At 35.0% G+C, this 17,627-nt stretch overlaps 1 protein-coding gene across 1 annotated transcript in view; it reads left to right on the forward strand.

The window, feature by feature from the left end:
• Nucleotides 1-17,203, forward strand: part of grm6a (glutamate receptor, metabotropic 6a) — a 48,779-nt gene extending 31,576 nt beyond the window's left edge. Inside the window, exons 7-12 of the mRNA XM_052562643.1 lie at nt 54-254; nt 2,123-2,262; nt 3,271-3,894; nt 7,168-7,479; nt 10,564-10,809; nt 15,956-17,203. Of these exons, the coding sequence (XP_052418603.1) occupies nt 54-254; nt 2,123-2,262; nt 3,271-3,894; nt 7,168-7,479; nt 10,564-10,806 (1,520 nt within the window). The 3' untranslated portion in view covers nt 10,807-10,809; nt 15,956-17,203. The remainder of the gene's footprint in view (nt 1-53; nt 255-2,122; nt 2,263-3,270; nt 3,895-7,167; nt 7,480-10,563; nt 10,810-15,955) is intronic.
• Nucleotides 17,204-17,627: the final 424 nt, after the last annotated feature.

The following is a 17,627-nucleotide window of genomic DNA, read 5'->3' on the forward strand; positions in this document are numbered from 1 at the left end:
CATTCATCGCATTGCTGTCTCACTTTGTTCATGTTACTCTTTCTCTCTCTCAGGAGAAGAACGGATCAGTCGTGATTCTCATTATGAGCAAGAGGGCAAGGTTCAGTTTGTAATTGATGCGGTTTATGCTATGGCTCATGCTTTGCACAACATGCACCAGGATTTGTGCCCTGGAGCCACGGGCGTATGCGATAAGATGGACCCAGTGGAGGGACGCTCGCTGCTTAGCTACATCCACTCGGTCAACTTCAATGGTGAGTCGACATCATGCTAAATCAGAATCACTGAAGATGAGACCTGACTGGCATCAGAAATGCCATTAGGCTAGATGCCAAAAGATGTTGAAAGGTTCAAACTAAACCCCATGAAGAGTTTAACCTCACAGGCTCGTTTGGATTGAGCACAAGGGTCATGAATATTGACATGAGCCTGCCCTTAGATATTTGAATTTTAATCAACAAATTAAAATTCTGTTATCATGTCGTTTCAAATCTGTATGACTTTAGTTATTATTGAGAAAGTTAGGATGCATTTATTTATTTATTTGTACGCCTTATTGGTAAGCATTTTGGATAAAAAAAAGTTTCTGTTAAAAGAATGGTAATGTAAATATGGAAATGGAGAGCTCTTTTATATTTAATTAAAGTGTACAGTAGCTTTATGCTCTACAATAAGTTTAAATGGCTATTTTGCTGAAAATCACTGAAAATCTCATTATTATGAAACATAATTGCAATTTACAATAACTGTTTTGTGTTCTAATATGAAATTGTAAAATGTCATTTAAAATTTGTGTTACATGATCATTTTTTATTTATTTGTATTATCAATGTGGAGAACAGTTGAAATGCTTTATTTTAATATAAAAAAATTTATTTTATTAATGTTTTATTGTTTATTTACATTTAATTTAAAAGGACTTCATTTATTTGAAATGGATATCTTTGGTAACATTATAAATTTATTTACTATGACTTCTAATCAGTTGAAAGCATAATTTAATACTGAAAATGTTTATTAAAATATTATGAAATATTATACAATATCATATATCATAGGAACTCTGTTTATTTAAATAAATAAATAAATCTACAATCCACAAGTGCATATTATTCTAAAGAATTTTATTTAAATATATATATTAATTTCTCCACCTCTAAAATGTATTTTCTATTAACCACTAAAATCAAAGCAATTTTTCATAGTCCAATCAAATCCTGACTGATAAAATCAAGTCCCGTCCTACAAAATGATTTGCATTCTATACACTTTAATGTTAAAATGTGTGACATTATTGTCATTATATGTGTTACGAATGTCTTTTAATGGGGTGTTTATATATAATTAGTTCTTCCCAGTACCATTGTGGCCAGAAACATCTCCAGAAAATGGCAAAGTTCTGGTAGGTAAATGTAGTGTTGCTCTGGCATTGTGAAGCTGGCCATGAAGGAATTTCCATTAAATCACTTCCTCAAGAGTGACAAACATTTGGTGAAAGCTCGCCTGGAGGGAGTTGGCTGAACAAGCAATGTGCATTATTGCGAAGAAGAAAATCACATGGAAAATAAGTCCCTTTTCCACTTTAGAATTTCAAATGAAGCTGTCTTCCTCCTATACAGCAAAGAGCAAACAAGGAGAACACAAATCCTTCTCCATCCAGGGCACACATATTCAATCACAGGGAAACATTTGTCTGTAGTGCATTAGTTTGCCATTCAGATCTAAACATGGACTAAAAACAGACATCACTACCTGTAATGACGTGCAGCAGGATAAAGTATGCATGAACGGAGCGTTTATATGACAGATGGGTGTAGAGCGAAGTGAAGATGTTCAGAGTCTCAGTGGAGAAGAAGCAGTGACAGGAAGAGGAGGTGATCAGGGTACGTCTCTTTATATGATCGCGCTCCTCTGAAGAGAGGATGTTCTCAACTATTATCTGCTATCACATCTGTATGTATTTCTTTAAAGACAAGACATCAGAATGGTTTTGTGGTTTTTGGTAAGTAGCTTAGCAGATATATGCATCTAAAATAAAAACAGGCCAAACTGAGTTTTGTTTGTTGTTGTTGTTTCTGTAAAATAATGACATGAATGATGTATCTTGTATGATGATTTGTAGGTAGTGCCGGCACTGCTGTTCTGTTTAATGAAAACGGAGATGCTCCTGGACGCTATGACATCTTTCAGTACCAGATGACCAACACCACCAATCCAGGATACAGAGTCATCGGCCAGTGGACCAATAACCTGCGACTCAATGTAAATTTGCTTCAATTATACATTAATTATATTCACATCTTAAGGATCCAATAATATGTACAAGATATAAGAGTCTGAAGACTCATAAAATGCAAATTGTCCCCCCACTTATTCCATAAAAATGTTTATTTTTTAAATGTTTTAATAAAAAAATGTATTTAATGTTTTGGTAAAGTCTTATTATGTTTAAACAATGATAACACTGTTTCATGGACACTAAACAAATGTAAGCAATCATAATAAGATAGTTGTCTTGTTAGAGCTATTAATTTGGTTATTTGTCTAAATGCACTACTATTAAAAAGTTTGGGGGCAGTACACATTTTTGTGTAAGAAATTAATACTTTTATTAAGCAAGGATGCATTAAATTTATTAAAAGTGACAGTGCAATACATTTATGAAGATACAAAATAATTTTCATAAATATGAAGCAGCATTTATAGTTATAAGAAATGTGATGTGACACTGGAGACTGAAGTAATGATGCTGAAAATTCAGATTTGCATCACATAAATTACATTTTGAAATATATTCCAATAGAAAATTGTTATTTCAAATTGTAATCATTTTCACAGAAATTCATACTTTAACATAAATGCTGTATTAAGTGATTAAGTATTAAGCAGTACAACTGAATTCAACGTTGACAATAATCAGAAATGTTTCTTGAGCAGCAAATCAGTGTATTAGAATGAACTTTACAATCACAGAAATAAATTATATTATATGAAATAATTATATGAAATAAAACATATTCAAATAGAAAACCGTTATTTTAAATTGTAATACTATTTCACAATGTTACTGTGTTTACTGTATTTTTAATCAAATAAATGCAGCCTTGGTGAGCATAAGAGACGTTTTATTTATTTTTTTTAAATTACAAAATCGTACAGAGCCCAACATTTTTGCTGCACTGTATGTGTATCTTGAACTTACAAGTATGATCTGTTTGGTTCAACAGGTGACTTTTTAATTGTTTGTAAATATTCTCTGTATTTCATCAGGTGGAAGAGATGCAGTGGACTGGTGGATCCCGTCAGATTCCGGACTCGGTTTGCAGTTTTCCGTGCCGCTCGGGCGAGAGGAAGAAGATGGTGAAGGGCGTCCCATGCTGCTGGCACTGTGAGCTCTGTGATGGCTATCAGTTCCAAGCTGACGAGTTCAACTGCGAGATGTGCCCTTTCGACATGCGGCCGACTCTCAACCGTACGGCCTGCCGCCCAACTCCCATCATCAAGCTGGAGTGGCATTCTCCCTGGGCCATGATCCCTCTGTTCCTGGCCATTCTTGGCATCCTGGCCACACTGTCCGTCATCATCACCTTCATCCGCTTCAACGACACCCCCATCGTGAGGGCCGCAGGCCGTGAGCTCAGCTACGTGCTCCTAACGGGAATCTTCCTCATCTACTTCATCACCTTCTTGATGATCGCTGAGCCGGGGACGGTGGTGTGTGCTTTCCGCAGGCTGCTGCTGGGGCTGGGAATGTGCATTACGTACTCGGCCATGCTTACAAAGACCAACCGGATCTACCGCATCTTCGAGCAGGGCAAGAAGTCCGTCACACCGCCGAAATTCATCAGCCCCACATCGCAACTTATGATCACCTTCATACTGATCTCAGTACAGGTGAGCATGTGAAGTTAAAGTTTCAAGCCAATTGGTGATAATCGCTGTATTGCATATCCTATAATTCTCCAAATCTCATGGAACTGGTTACTCTGTTGGGCTGGTTTGAAAAAATAATGATTCTTTTTTTTTATTAAGTATTTACATTATAGTTCAAAAGTTTGGGGTTGGTAAATTTTTTTATGATTTTAAAAAGAAGTATCTTATGCTCACCAAGGATGCATTTATTTGTTTAAAAGTACAGTAAAAACTGTGATATTGTAAAATATTATTAAAATTTAAAATAACTGTATACTATTAGGATATATTTTAAAATGTAATTTATTCCTGTGATGCGCAGCTGAATTTTCAGCATCATTCCTCCAGTCTTCACTGTCACGCGATCCTTCAGGAATCATTCTGATATACTGATTTGCTGGTCAAGAAATATTTCTTATTATAATCAGTTGTGCTCCTTGATGTTTTTGTGAAAACATTATACATTTTTTTCAACATTCTTTAATGAATTAAAAGTTCGGAAGAACAGGATTTAGTAAAATAGGAATCTTTGGTAGCTTGATAAATGATTTTACTGTCACTTTTGATTAATTTACGGCATTCTTGCTAAATTAAAGTATTATTTTCCTATTTTAAAAAAACCCTACATAAAATTTTATTAGTGACCTTTAACTGTAGAACCTAGACTATTTCTTAAAACTATGTCAAACTATTACAAAAACTAATTAAATATGAAAAGTATTAATCTTACTGCCCCCAATCTTTGAACACTATTGTACATGTATATCTAGAAAATTGACAAATTACCTCCGCATATTAAGTTTTGCATAGCAAAAGTAGTTAATATAAAAAATAACACACGTCACCTTTAGTGTTTAGCCTCATATATATGTTAAAAACTGCTGTGGCAGCTTGGAAGAGGAATGCAAGGCCAAAAGATTGAATGATAGAATAAAACATTAATTAACTGAATTAATAAAGAAAATTCTGCTGCACATTGCACAGAATTCACCGGCTGTCTCCCTCCAGCCAGCCAAACACAGGTTCAAGAGCACCACAGAGCCACTGGTTATGGAAACTAAAGCCCCTGTGCTGTCGTTCCATTCTCAACACGCCCCTATGGATGAATTTTGAGGTTTTGTCAATAGCTGCTTCCCAGTCGAGCAGATTCTCCTGTGTTTATACACTCTGTGGAAGCTGATAAGCTGCCTGCAGACCTCATCATGTTGAGTGCCGGGGCTTCATTCTGCTTGTGCCAGCAAACGTGCCGAACACGCTAATGTGCAAAAGCAACAGATTCCAAAATGATTTACAGTTGACAAGAAAGCCCCACCGCTGTCGATACACATCGTGTCTGCTGATAAACACCTCAAAAACTGCTGATTTTAACTTTTACAAAAGAATATTATAGAGGCTTTTGTAGTTGGAGCTTAGCCCCAAAATGATGCGCATGAGTCACGGCGGAGGCACGGGGGAGACGAGATTAACAGGACGTTTGCGGGAGAATGATTGACAGCAGGACGTTTCTCGGCACCTCCTCCAGCGCATGTTGGCAGATGTGTCACCGATGCCGAGTGGAGAACGGAACTCCGTTGAGCCATTCTGACAGCAACATCTGTCTCCCCGGCAACACGCCGGCCGCCGGCTGCTGTTCCCTTCTCCTCCCAGCCGTAGAAGTTCCTCGGAAAGTTCCTCGCGTTACCTGATGAGCACCTTCAGTCGGGATGATGAGTCACTTGAATGTTCCCATTGAGAACAGGTGCATCTCTAAATCACGCCTTTAAACAGCTGCTCTCACCCGGTGATTAAAATGTAGAATAGTAACTTATGCTACATTTGGACATTATACTCATAGAAATATTATATCTTCAAATAGAATTTGTCATTTCGATTTCATCGTTTTCCAGTTTTAGATAGCAAATAACTCGCTAGACAGAAGGCAGTTCGGACAATTAAGACATGTATTTTCACGTCTGTGTGAATGAAATGGGAAGTATATGAGTTCATAATAGAATTTGATTACAGGCGTCTGAGCACAGTTTGTGATGTAGCTCTAAGACACATGCTAGTCTTTTAATATCAGATCTGTAAATAACACATACTGTACTATATGTTATTGACCTATGTTTACTGAATGAAAATACACATTCTAACTAGTTGCTTATTAGCATGTCGCTGTTTATTAGTGCTTATAAAGTTAAACTTAACAACTACCTTATAAACTATTAATAAGCAGCACAAAAGGAGTTAATTGATGCAAAAGTCATAGTTAATGGTTAGTTAATAGTGAGAATTGGACCCTAAAATAAAGTGTGACCGAGAAGTTTTTTATTTAAAGCAATATGGTGCAATATCCGACATAAAATGCACAATTTTACATTTTAAACATCTAATAAAAAATAAGGACCTACAGTTAATGTAGCCCAAGGCTATATAAAATTTATTTGATCAAAATACAGTAAAAACTGTGTAATATTATTACAATTTTAAATAAGTGTTTTCTATTTGAATATGTGCTCAAATGTAATTTATTCCTGTGATGCAAAGCTGAATTTTCAGCACCATTACTTCAGACTTGAGTGTCATGTCTGAAGAAACATTTCTTATAATTATAAATTTTTTAAGTTGTTGTGCTGTTTCATATTTTAGTGGTAACCATGATAATTTTTTATTTTATTTTTTTGTGAATAGAAAGCATTCATTTTAAATATTATAAATGTATGACTTTTGAGAAGTTTAATGTACCCTTGCTGAATTAAAGTTATTCTTCCTTTCAAAAAAAAATTACCCCAAACCTTTGAAAAGTAATGTAACGGCATATTATAAAGGGTGCATTGTATTATTATTTATTTTTTATTTTTTTGACAATCTACATTTATCATGGTCAAAATACACAAAATGTCTTAATTCAAAAAATAAAAACTTTGAAAATTCAAGTGCTACATTTCAGCTGAACTAGACATATTCCCTTTTTTTTTCATTTCGGAAATCTGGTCACGTTATTACAAAGCGGGGAAAGGATCTTATAGTTTCTTTTGTGCCTTTAAAAAAGCACTTTAAAACCCATCATTAAGAGCAATCAGGCTGATAGCAGGCCTGTTTTAACCAGTAATCTTGTGCAAAGTCTTGTCTGCTGTAGACTGGCTAAAACACAGCTTCTTTTACACTTTATTCTACATCAGTCAAACAGCAGCTCTTGACAAATGAGTCTGGCCTTCTGACTGACTCAGTCTCGCCGTTAATGATCAGTTTTTTCTTCCCCTCGTCTCTCCGCAGGTTGTGGGTGTTTTCATCTGGTTTGGTGTGATGCCGCCACACACCATTGTGGACTACGAGGAGCAGCGGCCGCCCAATCCAGAGTTGGCGCGTGGTATCCTGAAGTGTGACATAGCTGATTTGTCTCTCATCTGTTGCCTGAGCTACAGTATCCTGCTGATGGTCACATGCACTGTGTATGCGGTCAAGAGCCGAGGTGTTCCTGAGACCTTCAACGAAGCTAAACCCATCGGCTTCACCATGTACACCACCTGCATCGTCTGGCTGGCGTTCGTGCCTATTTTCTTTGGCACAGCACAGTCCACTGAGAAGGTGAGAATTGTGTTATAATGAGATTCATTGCTAATGTTGAGAAACAAGTAGTTCACCCAAAAATGCGATGCATTAACTTGCACCATGTCGTTCCAATCCTGTATGATTTTCTTTTTTGCTTGTAACATAAAACGAGATGTTTGGAAGCCTGACTATTTTTATACATCCAAAATACGCAAAAATAAGATTTTTGTTTGAAAGAAGAAATTACAAATTTTACTCCGCAAGGATGCATTCAATTCAAAAGTGACAGTAAATAAATGTTTACAAAAGGTTTCTATTTCAAATAAATGCTGTACTTATGAACTTTCTATTCAATAAAGAATCCAAAAAAAAGGTCTCGCAAAAAATAGTTTACACAAAAAATAAATAAAACATGCATTGATAATAAAAGAAATATTGCTGAAAACTAAATTTTAAATTTTTTTCATACATATATATATATATATATATATATATATATATATATATATATATATATATATATATATATATATATATATATATATATATATATATATATATATATATATATATATAATTATATAATTGCTATGCTATTTTATAATATTTAGTTTTTTTTCCCCATATTTTTGATCTGATAAATGCAGCCTTGAGAGCATCCTTTAAAACATTTGAATAACATTTTACAATATTTTGTTTTTTACTGTATTTTTGCATAGGCACTTCTTAAAAAATACACCCCAAGTTTTTGATTGTTAGTGTATAAAGTGACAAAAAAAAAAACATTTCATTCCTCAAAGATTCTTTATAGTGGGAAAGATTATTTATTTCGTAATGTAATGATCTTCACACTAAGAAAAAAAAGTTTCTTTGAGGAATGTCATATGATTAACATCACGTCAGAAATACCATCCCACTCTATTTTACACAAAAAATCACTTCATGGAAGCAAAATTGTGTTTTTATGGAAGTGTTTTCATCATTACTTGCAGGTGTTCCTAACCGTTTCTGTGTTACTGATCTTATATAAAAACTGTAATGAAAGCCGTATTCTCTGACAGTGAGAAATTTTAGGCTATTAATGCTTTTCTCATACATTCACAATAAGACAGCAAGCAATACTACACATCTTCAAAACACAATATATAGCCATGCTATAAAACAACTTCCCCGATTTGCACCACAATGTGTTCTCACAGTTCTGCTCCAATCCATCAACAAAAGAGCAGAGCTTAGTCGCCGTTTAAGTCCTTAAGTAGAAAATTATGTGAAATGAAGTCATTTCAATATGAAGGCACTGAAGTAAGCAACAACCTGCCAGGCTCACGATAACAAGTCCAAGTTGTATTGCCGCAGTTTCTTTTTTGAAGAGGCCTTTGATATGGCAGACATGGAAAGGGATGAGATGAGAAAAAACAACAACATTTCATTTCTCCCCTTTATCTCCCAAAGACACACCATGACACAGAGACAAAAGCTCTTCCGCCCACCAATGAGGGTCCGGGGGTTTGACTGTGGGAGGAGGTTGATAACGGGAGTGTTTTGGAGCCTGAAAGACAATGTCTACCCATCATAATAAAGCCAGAAGCCTCGTCAGCGGGAATTAGGAATTAGAGCATTAGTTATTGCTGCATAGATTAAACGAGCCAGGTAGCTTCCCACTGATGTGCTGTGCTAATACTGTATGTGCGTTTGGGTGGGCAGGTTCCCTCTTTTATTTGGCTTGGCAGTCACATATGATGAACATTGTGAAGGTTTATTTTGATGCATAGCCACGGTCTGTCCAAAGGAGCATTTTATTGCTAAATGTTGCTCGGGAGGCCTTAGGAGGTGTTTTATTTAAGCGTCACGTTTGATGTTTCTTCTGTTCATCTTAGGAAAACAAAATGATAGTTGACACAAAGTAAGAGCTATAAAGTGAATGTGGATGCCATTAATGCGCTTCTTTTCCTGGGGTCTGTAAGATTTTTTCTGAATGAAATAAATCACTTTTTTCAGCAAGGAGGCATTAAATGACACTAAAGAAATATTTATTTTTCAAATAAATGTAAACAAACAAAGTATCATGGTTTCCGCAAAAATATTAAGCAGCTCAGCTGTTTTCAACACTGATCATAAGGAATGAGAAAAAATATTTCTGAAGGATCATGTGAGACTGGAGACTGGAGTAATGATACTGAAAATTCAGCTTTGCATCACAGGAATAAATTAGATTTGAAAATATATCCAAAGTGATCACAGTTATTATAAATAGTAATAATATTTCACCATTTTCTCCTGTATTTTTAAACAAATAAATGCAACCTTTGAAAGCATATAAGAGACCTAAAGACACCAAAATGGTAATGTTTCGAAATTATGATTACATATTTTTAAAAAGTAATTATGAATTCATTATTTTTATAATTACATTCATTTTAATGGTAACACTGTATGATAAGGTCCATTACTTATCATAACTAATATTAACTAACAATTAGAAATACATTTATTCATATTTGTTAACAATAATTAATAAAAGTACAACTGTTCATTGTTAGCTCAAGCTCATTCTTTAATATTTATCATGCTTTTTTCATTTATCATTTTTATTTTTAATTACCGTTTAATATTTCATTACATTCATTTGAACTGAGATTAATAAATGCTTTATGAGTATTTTTCATTGTTAGTTCATTTTAAAAAATGACTTCATGCATGTTTGTGTATGTGTGTGTGTGTGTGTGTGTGTATATATATATATATATATATATATATATATATATGTATATATATATATATATATGTGTGTGTGTGTATGTGTGTGTGTGTGTGTGTGTGTGTGTGTTTGTATGTATGTAAATTTGATTTTTAGATACTGTTGAAGTACTGATTACAAGGATCTTTTTTTTCAGAATAAAAATCAAAAGATAATACTCTCTATTAATACTAATACTCTCTATTACTATGCTGTAGTGACAACTGAGCTAGTAAAGCCATCTTATTTGTCATGTTTTCTTTATTTTATTATGGGGTCTAGCATCACTTTGTCATTATAAAATATCCTGCATTGTTCTGAACTGATTCTGCTGGTCCTTTGACCTGCATCTCTTGACCTTTCATTTCCTGTGTTTGATGTAGATGTTCATCCAGACGACGACGCTGACCGTGTCCATGAGTCTGAGTGCCTCTGTGTCTCTGGGGATGCTCTACATACCGAAAGTCTACGTCATCATCTTCCACCCGGAGCAGAACGTGCAGAAGCGCAAGCGCAGCTTCAAAGCTGTGGTTCAAGCCGCCACCATGTCCTCACGCCTCTCGCAGAAATCCATCAGTGACAAGCAGAACGGAGAGACCAAGATCGAGCCAGACAGGACGCAGTAGCAGGTACAACCGCTCTCAGAGCCATGGAAAAGTGCAAGGAGTCTGTTCTGAATCTCCTGAGACACCATTAAAGTAAAGAAGAACGCTACAACTAAATCAACCCCTCCATATCACACAAATTTAAGAATAAAGCCTCCAATCAGAGCCAAAAAAGACTATAAGACTGACGCTAAGAACAGTGTCATGTCAGTACTTTTTATATACTATTATAGTTTGAAGTTAATAGTTTGTAAGTTAATATTTTGAATAAGGGATATATATTTGTAAGTTGCATTTTTAATCCATTTTCTAATTTATGTTGAATTTGTTTTTTAGTTTCAGTTGGTTACTTTAGTGCTTCAACTTACTGAAACAAAACAAAATATTGAAAAGTGGCTTAGAAAAAGCTATTTTTAATATTTATTTCATTTTATTTCAGCTTTATTTAATTAACACAAATATTTTAATACTATTAGTTTTCGTTAATGATAATATCCCTGAATGGAATTTTATAAGTAAGATTTTAATTCATTTATTTTTAATTTCACCTCTAGTTTTATTTTAAGCTTTTATTTCATTCGGATCTTAGTTACTTTTGTTTAATTAAACTAAACAAAACTTAGGAATCTTACTGAAATAAATTGGTGTTTTCCATCTAATATTTCTATTATTTTTATTTCAGTTGTCCGATCCATATTCAAATCAGATTATTTTATCAGAAGACAAAATACCTAAAAAAGAGTTTACTCAGGGTACCATGTTGAACGCTGACAAAAATGAAAACAAGGCTAGAAGTACAGTGTGTTCAACGGAGTGAACTGTTGTTTAGCAGTTGTTCAGCTGTCGAAACAACTTTCTGAACATTACCTTTGAGTAGATAAAACACTGTAACAGTTTTGAAAGTTGTATGCTGTGAAGGACCTTGTTTATCATTGTTAAGGCCCTCCTTCAGAGCCTCGTTGTCATCAGTGTTCTCGATAGAAGTTCTCAATCTCACTAAAGTCTATTGAAAGAGAGACCCAAGCCATTTCTAGAGACAACAATAGTAATGACTTGCCTGATCACACTGTAGCAGCTATCTAGCAACATAACAACCAATAAACTGCATAACAATGCACTAAAACATTCAGAGCACTTTAGCAATAGCAAAGCCCTGGCATCTACCCACAACACACTAGCATTATGTTTTATGCTGTGTTTAGTTTCTGCTGCGAAGTCATATTTGCTGAAAAGAGAAAACGTCTTGCAGTAACTTGCTCTTGTGAACTTTTATGCCCTCGAATGACTTATAGCAGGGAATCTGCTGAGAAATACTGCTCCGTAATATATTTCATTGCAATAAACTGTCCTCAAAGCTTCCAAGATGGGATTGTTAGGGAACTCAATGCTTTAAATTCAGTATTTAAGGTGCCCTGAATCCTTTTACGTGAGTTGTATTGAGTGCCCCCTCACATTCTGATATCCATGACATCTCCCTCTCTCTCTTCCTCTTTTAAATTGCAGTGAAATGCTTTTGGGTTTATTTTCCACTTGTTCTCTATCTCTGCAGCACACATTTGCTTCCTCAAAACATGCAGTTTGAAGCAGCACATCTCATTACTTCCATATTACTGAGCTTTTGGAAGCCAAAAATGACTAAGCCTGCACGAAATTCTTGAAGTGATGCTTGTTGATATGGATATTTCTCTGCGCTGCAACAATATTTGGGTGCACAAGCGGAAGAAACTGGAAGCAGAAAATGAATTATGAAGAGCATGTGGATAGAAGTGCATTGAATATGATTATTTTATGGACTTTATAAATGTAGTTATTAATAAAACAAATGCTAAATGATTCTGTTATATATTTTTAGTGCAGTTATACTCTGCTCTCCCCTTGTAGGCGCTGATATAATTTTGCCCTGTGACAACTAGCTTTCTTTTAGTATACATGTATATGCATTTTTGATATTTTTTTGTGCTCACCAAGGCTGCATTTATTTAACCAAAATACAGAAATGTTGTGAAATGTTATTACAATTTAAAATAACTGTTTTCAATTGTAATATATTTTAAAATGTAATTTATTCCTGTGATGCAAAGCTGAATTTCCAGCAGCTTTTATTCCATTATTTGTGGAAACATTTTTTTTTATCAATATTTGATGAATAGAAAGTTCAAAATAACAGCATTTATTTGAAATATAAATCTTTATGAATATTATAAATGTCTTTATGATCACGTTTGATTAATTTAATGCATCCTTGCTGAATAAAAATATTAATTTTCTTAAAAACAATAATCATAATAGTACTGACTCCAAATGTTTGAACTGTATTGTATCCATCATATTAGTTTATACACATGCAGCTTCACAGAGTGCTAATATTGATACTATTTGCGTTTTTAAAGCTGCCTAGATACAATGCTATTTCTTTTGCAGTATTTGTAACTTCACTGACCAACATACAGTGCTTTCCAGAAACAAACACTAGCACAAATCATCCTCTTGACAGTTGATTGACAGTCATAAGCAGTGATCTGTGTGCTGTTAGCTGTGTTCATCCCTGAAGAAGAGAGTTAGCATGCTCTCACACTTGCCCTATCACTTCTGTGTTTTACCCCTGGCTACTGCAGACAGACAGTTCCTCATGTCAGTACAGGGTAAATCACTCCGGACAAAAAGGCATCTTCCCTTATTGTACATGTACAGTGTCTTGTGTTTTCTGTTGTTTTTGTTATTAAGTTAGCATAGTTTTCATAAACTGTTACCAGTTTTTATACTGAACAACAACAACAACAAAAAAAACACTTAAAGGTGCTGTAGGTAACTTTTGTAAGAATATATTTTTTACATATTTGTTAAACCTGTCATTATGTCCTGACAGTAGAATATGAGACAGATAATCTGTGAAAAAATCAAGCTCCTCTGGCTCCTCCCAGTGCTCCTATTGCCATTTGCAGTTACGGACCGATCCAGGTAAGAAAACAACCAATCAGAGCTGCGGTCCGTTACTTTGTTTGTGTTCAAAATGTAGAAAAATGAACATAATAAGCGAGTACACCATGACTCCATTTTCCAAACCGTGTTTTTAGCTTGTCCTGAATCACTAGGGTACATCTATAATAAGTGTTTATATTCGGACTATTTTAGATTGCTTCGGGGGTACCGCGGCGGAGTAACCCAGTACCTTTGTGATCCTTCATAGAAATAAACAGAGAGAAGTAGTTCCGGCTACGATGTTCTTCCGCAAGACGCAAGCAGTTCTGTTTATTAAGCGTTACCAAAAGTTACCTAGCGCAGCTTTAATAACAAAAATTATTATGTTGCACACTATTTTATTGACAAGTCTGTCAATTGCAATTAGAATACATATCTTTAAAGATATTTTCTCAAAATGAAATGTTATTCACTTCAGCACAGCTCTGAAGGTGTTTACAGAGGGGTCCCATGTTCATATGTCATTTCTCAGATTGTTCTACAATATTTTCTCCCTAAAAAAATGTGAAAATGTGTTTTGTTTTGTTTTTTCGGTTCTTGGCTGCATTTTCTGGTGGAAACCCTATAACTAATTTCAAACAATAATTATGAACATTTCTTTATTCATTTTTCCGATTTCTGATTTAGAAATGTATGCAAATTGGTGGATATTTAAAGAGATAATGCTTCATTTGCAAATGTAAACAACTTTTAAGAAAATGTGTTTTTTGTGTATTTTGCAGTTTTTAATGTAATCAATCGGCTGGGAAAGTATGATGATATTTATTAAATATGTTTATTTAAAGGTAACCTCTGGCCTCAAGCATTAAGCTTTTGCATGTAACTTGTCCCACACCAAGTTCAGAGGATAAAGGATGCTTAATGAATGATTAAATGGGCAAATAATCCCACCGTCTTCCATTTAAGAAGAGATGTGAACCATATTTAGAGCCCATAATATCATAGGCACATAGGCTTGTGGTATTTAGTCTTGCATGGCCAGTAAGAAACACCCAGAACATTTTATCAATGATACAGCAACACAGTGACAACCACCAACAACACTCCAGCACTGATAGTGAGTTTTGCATTGGCAAAATGTAGAAATATCATTTATCCTTGCCATTGTTATCCTACTACATTTGCAAAGAGTGGTTATAATAGTGAATCATACATCGTACACCGTACCTACATCATCTGCCTAAAGCACAATTTTGATAGTATTCCCATACAGCTATGAGAAATGTCTATTATAACCGTAATATGTTGACGCATCCGTGAGAAGATTGTATTTGCCTTCACTAGAAAACACTGCATTGATGGGAAATGCAGCCGAAACCCTTCAGGACTTGAGTGATGAAGGAAAAACACCCACATCCAGCACAAGAAGCATTCAAGTGTGTGTTTTTGTCAAAGGAGCATTCAGCAGCGTGATATAAAAACAGCACGGATCTTTTCAGAGGAGACACACCAGATCTGATGGCACATCTTGCTTTCTCTCCCGATCTGTCATTCGTGGGTGTCGCTTACAAGAGGAAGTTGTTAAGAGAGATAAACAACATGTCAGCAAGTCACACTTTTCATGTCCAGAAGCCATTTCCCTTTCACTTTGTCATACAACATTTTAGTTGTTGCTTCACCTTTTGTGCCAATATCCATCCATCCATCCATCCATCGTTCATTCTGTTTATCTATCTAGATCATGTGACACTGAAGACTGGAGTTAAAGATGCTGAAAATCCAGCCTTGCATCACTGGAATAAATTACAAACAACATATTATTAATGCAGAAGAGTGTTCTATTAAAAAGATGGTCATAAATAGTGTAAGATATTTTTATGCAGATGTAGTTCCAGTGTCTTCCAGCAGAGGTTAACAGAATCATGCTAACCAGGGGTACGTTTCCCCAAACCATAGTTGCTAACCTGTTAGCAACTTAGTTGGTTGGCAATGGGAAATTGCATTGCAACCAACAAAGTTGCTAACTTGCTAAGTTGCTAAAGTTGCTAACTCGTTTTGGGAAACGCACCCAAGACAGTCTTTGCTGGTTGGTTGGTTTGGGGCTATTTTATGTTTTCTTGCAGACAGTTTGTCTCTACTTTGATGTACACACTTTGTAGCACCCTTTAAAACGCACGTGAAGTACCAGCCTACTTTTTTGCTGAGTGTTGCTGAGTTTCTCATATTCACAGATCTGTCTTTGTACTTACAGGTGACCCTTGGAACAGCTGTGTGGATCTCAAATCACTGAGGAACGGAGTCAAAGGGGGAGTTTTGCTGTGTTGTATTTTGTGATGCCAGGTGAGGACGTTAATAAAGCCGATGTTACTGACTGTGAAGCACAAACTGCTAACACTGCGAACAGAAAATCCTTTATTGAGCATCTTTGTCGAACACTTGAAATGCTTCATAGATAGAATGTGCTCAAAAGCCTTTCTCATCCAGAGGATTTTTGCGGATCGCACAATGCAATTTGGAAATAGCTCTTTTTGTCCCATTTTTACCTCAGAAAAAAAGTATTGTGTGGTTGTTGTATTGAAGTTTTAGCATGAGACATTTAAAACAGTGCAACTTTGGACATGCACGTGCAAAGAAGAATAAACTTAATGAAAGTCCACCAGATTTGATAAAAAGAAAAACTCTCCTCACCTTTAACCGTACAGCAAAGTCACTGCTTAGTCAGCTCATAATACACTATTTTATGTTAGACTGTAAGCTCCAATAATTAAGTAGACACTATTTTGAGGCAGTTGTGTATTTGATAGCTTTGTGCATCTTATATATCTATTTATTTAAATGATTCTAACTAGGTGTTATTAATTAGCTCTTTAATTTATTTTTATTTTTTGAAAAAATGCATTCATTGATTTAATGTTGATGATTGATCTCTTTGGCCAAAGACAAGCTGGTGCTCTTTATAAAGAAACCTGAAGGAAAGGACAGAATTAAATATCAATACACCATCCAGAGTGCTCACTTTAACTTGTTTAACATTGTAAATAGAGGAATCTGCAGAAGGTTTAATGGATGTATTATATTTGTGTTTTGAGGCGGGTATTTTGTGTTGTGTGATTGACAATTTGCATGGGGAACTCTATCTGAAAAGTCTTACTGTGTTACATGAGTAACATGACTGCTGTGTTTTGCTCACATCACATTAAAGAAATGTAGTTCATGTCTTTCTATATTTGCTATTTTTTACATCAGTGTTTTAGGATGTCCATATATTCTGCTGACTTCATAATGCTTAAGAAAATGCAACACTGGCTGTGTCTATGAAGATGTCATTTTTGAAGCATATTGATGTTGAATGAATGGTACAATCGATGATAGAAAGAGCAAAGCAATCAATTGTAATTAAACAGTCTGCTGATGGTCAGAATGCTTTGCCACAATAATTCCTACATGAAATAACAACGGTGGGATGCTGTGCTGTGAATAAAACTCATTGTTTTCTGAATATTTCTTAGTTCGGTGTTTCTGTTCTCAAAAATCATTCAATAAAGCCCCACGGCAAGACGTTTGATACATAGAAAATAGATATATAAAATATAGATGGTCGTGTGTGCTTTCCACGCATGCCTAAAAAGAAAATAAATGTTTTAATAATATCAAGACCTGTTGTTTTCTTTGTTCATATCATTTTTTAAGCATTCATAATGTGTTTTCTATATGCTTAGTTGTATTATTTACCTAAAATGTACATTGTATAATTGCTTACATTAATTTTATTTTATTTATTGAAGGTGGAGAAAGAACTGTACATGCACTCCCCCCACCCACAATTCCTGCCGGCCCGAGACTCAAACTCACAACCCTTCGATTGCAAGTCCGACTCTCTTACCATTAGGCCACGACTTCCCCAGATTATGGGGTCCTTTAAT

Source organism: Carassius gibelio, chromosome B8 (assembly GCF_023724105.1).
Source record: "Carassius gibelio isolate Cgi1373 ecotype wild population from Czech Republic chromosome B8, carGib1.2-hapl.c, whole genome shotgun sequence".
Taxonomy (NCBI): Eukaryota; Metazoa; Chordata; class Actinopteri; order Cypriniformes; family Cyprinidae; genus Carassius; species Carassius gibelio.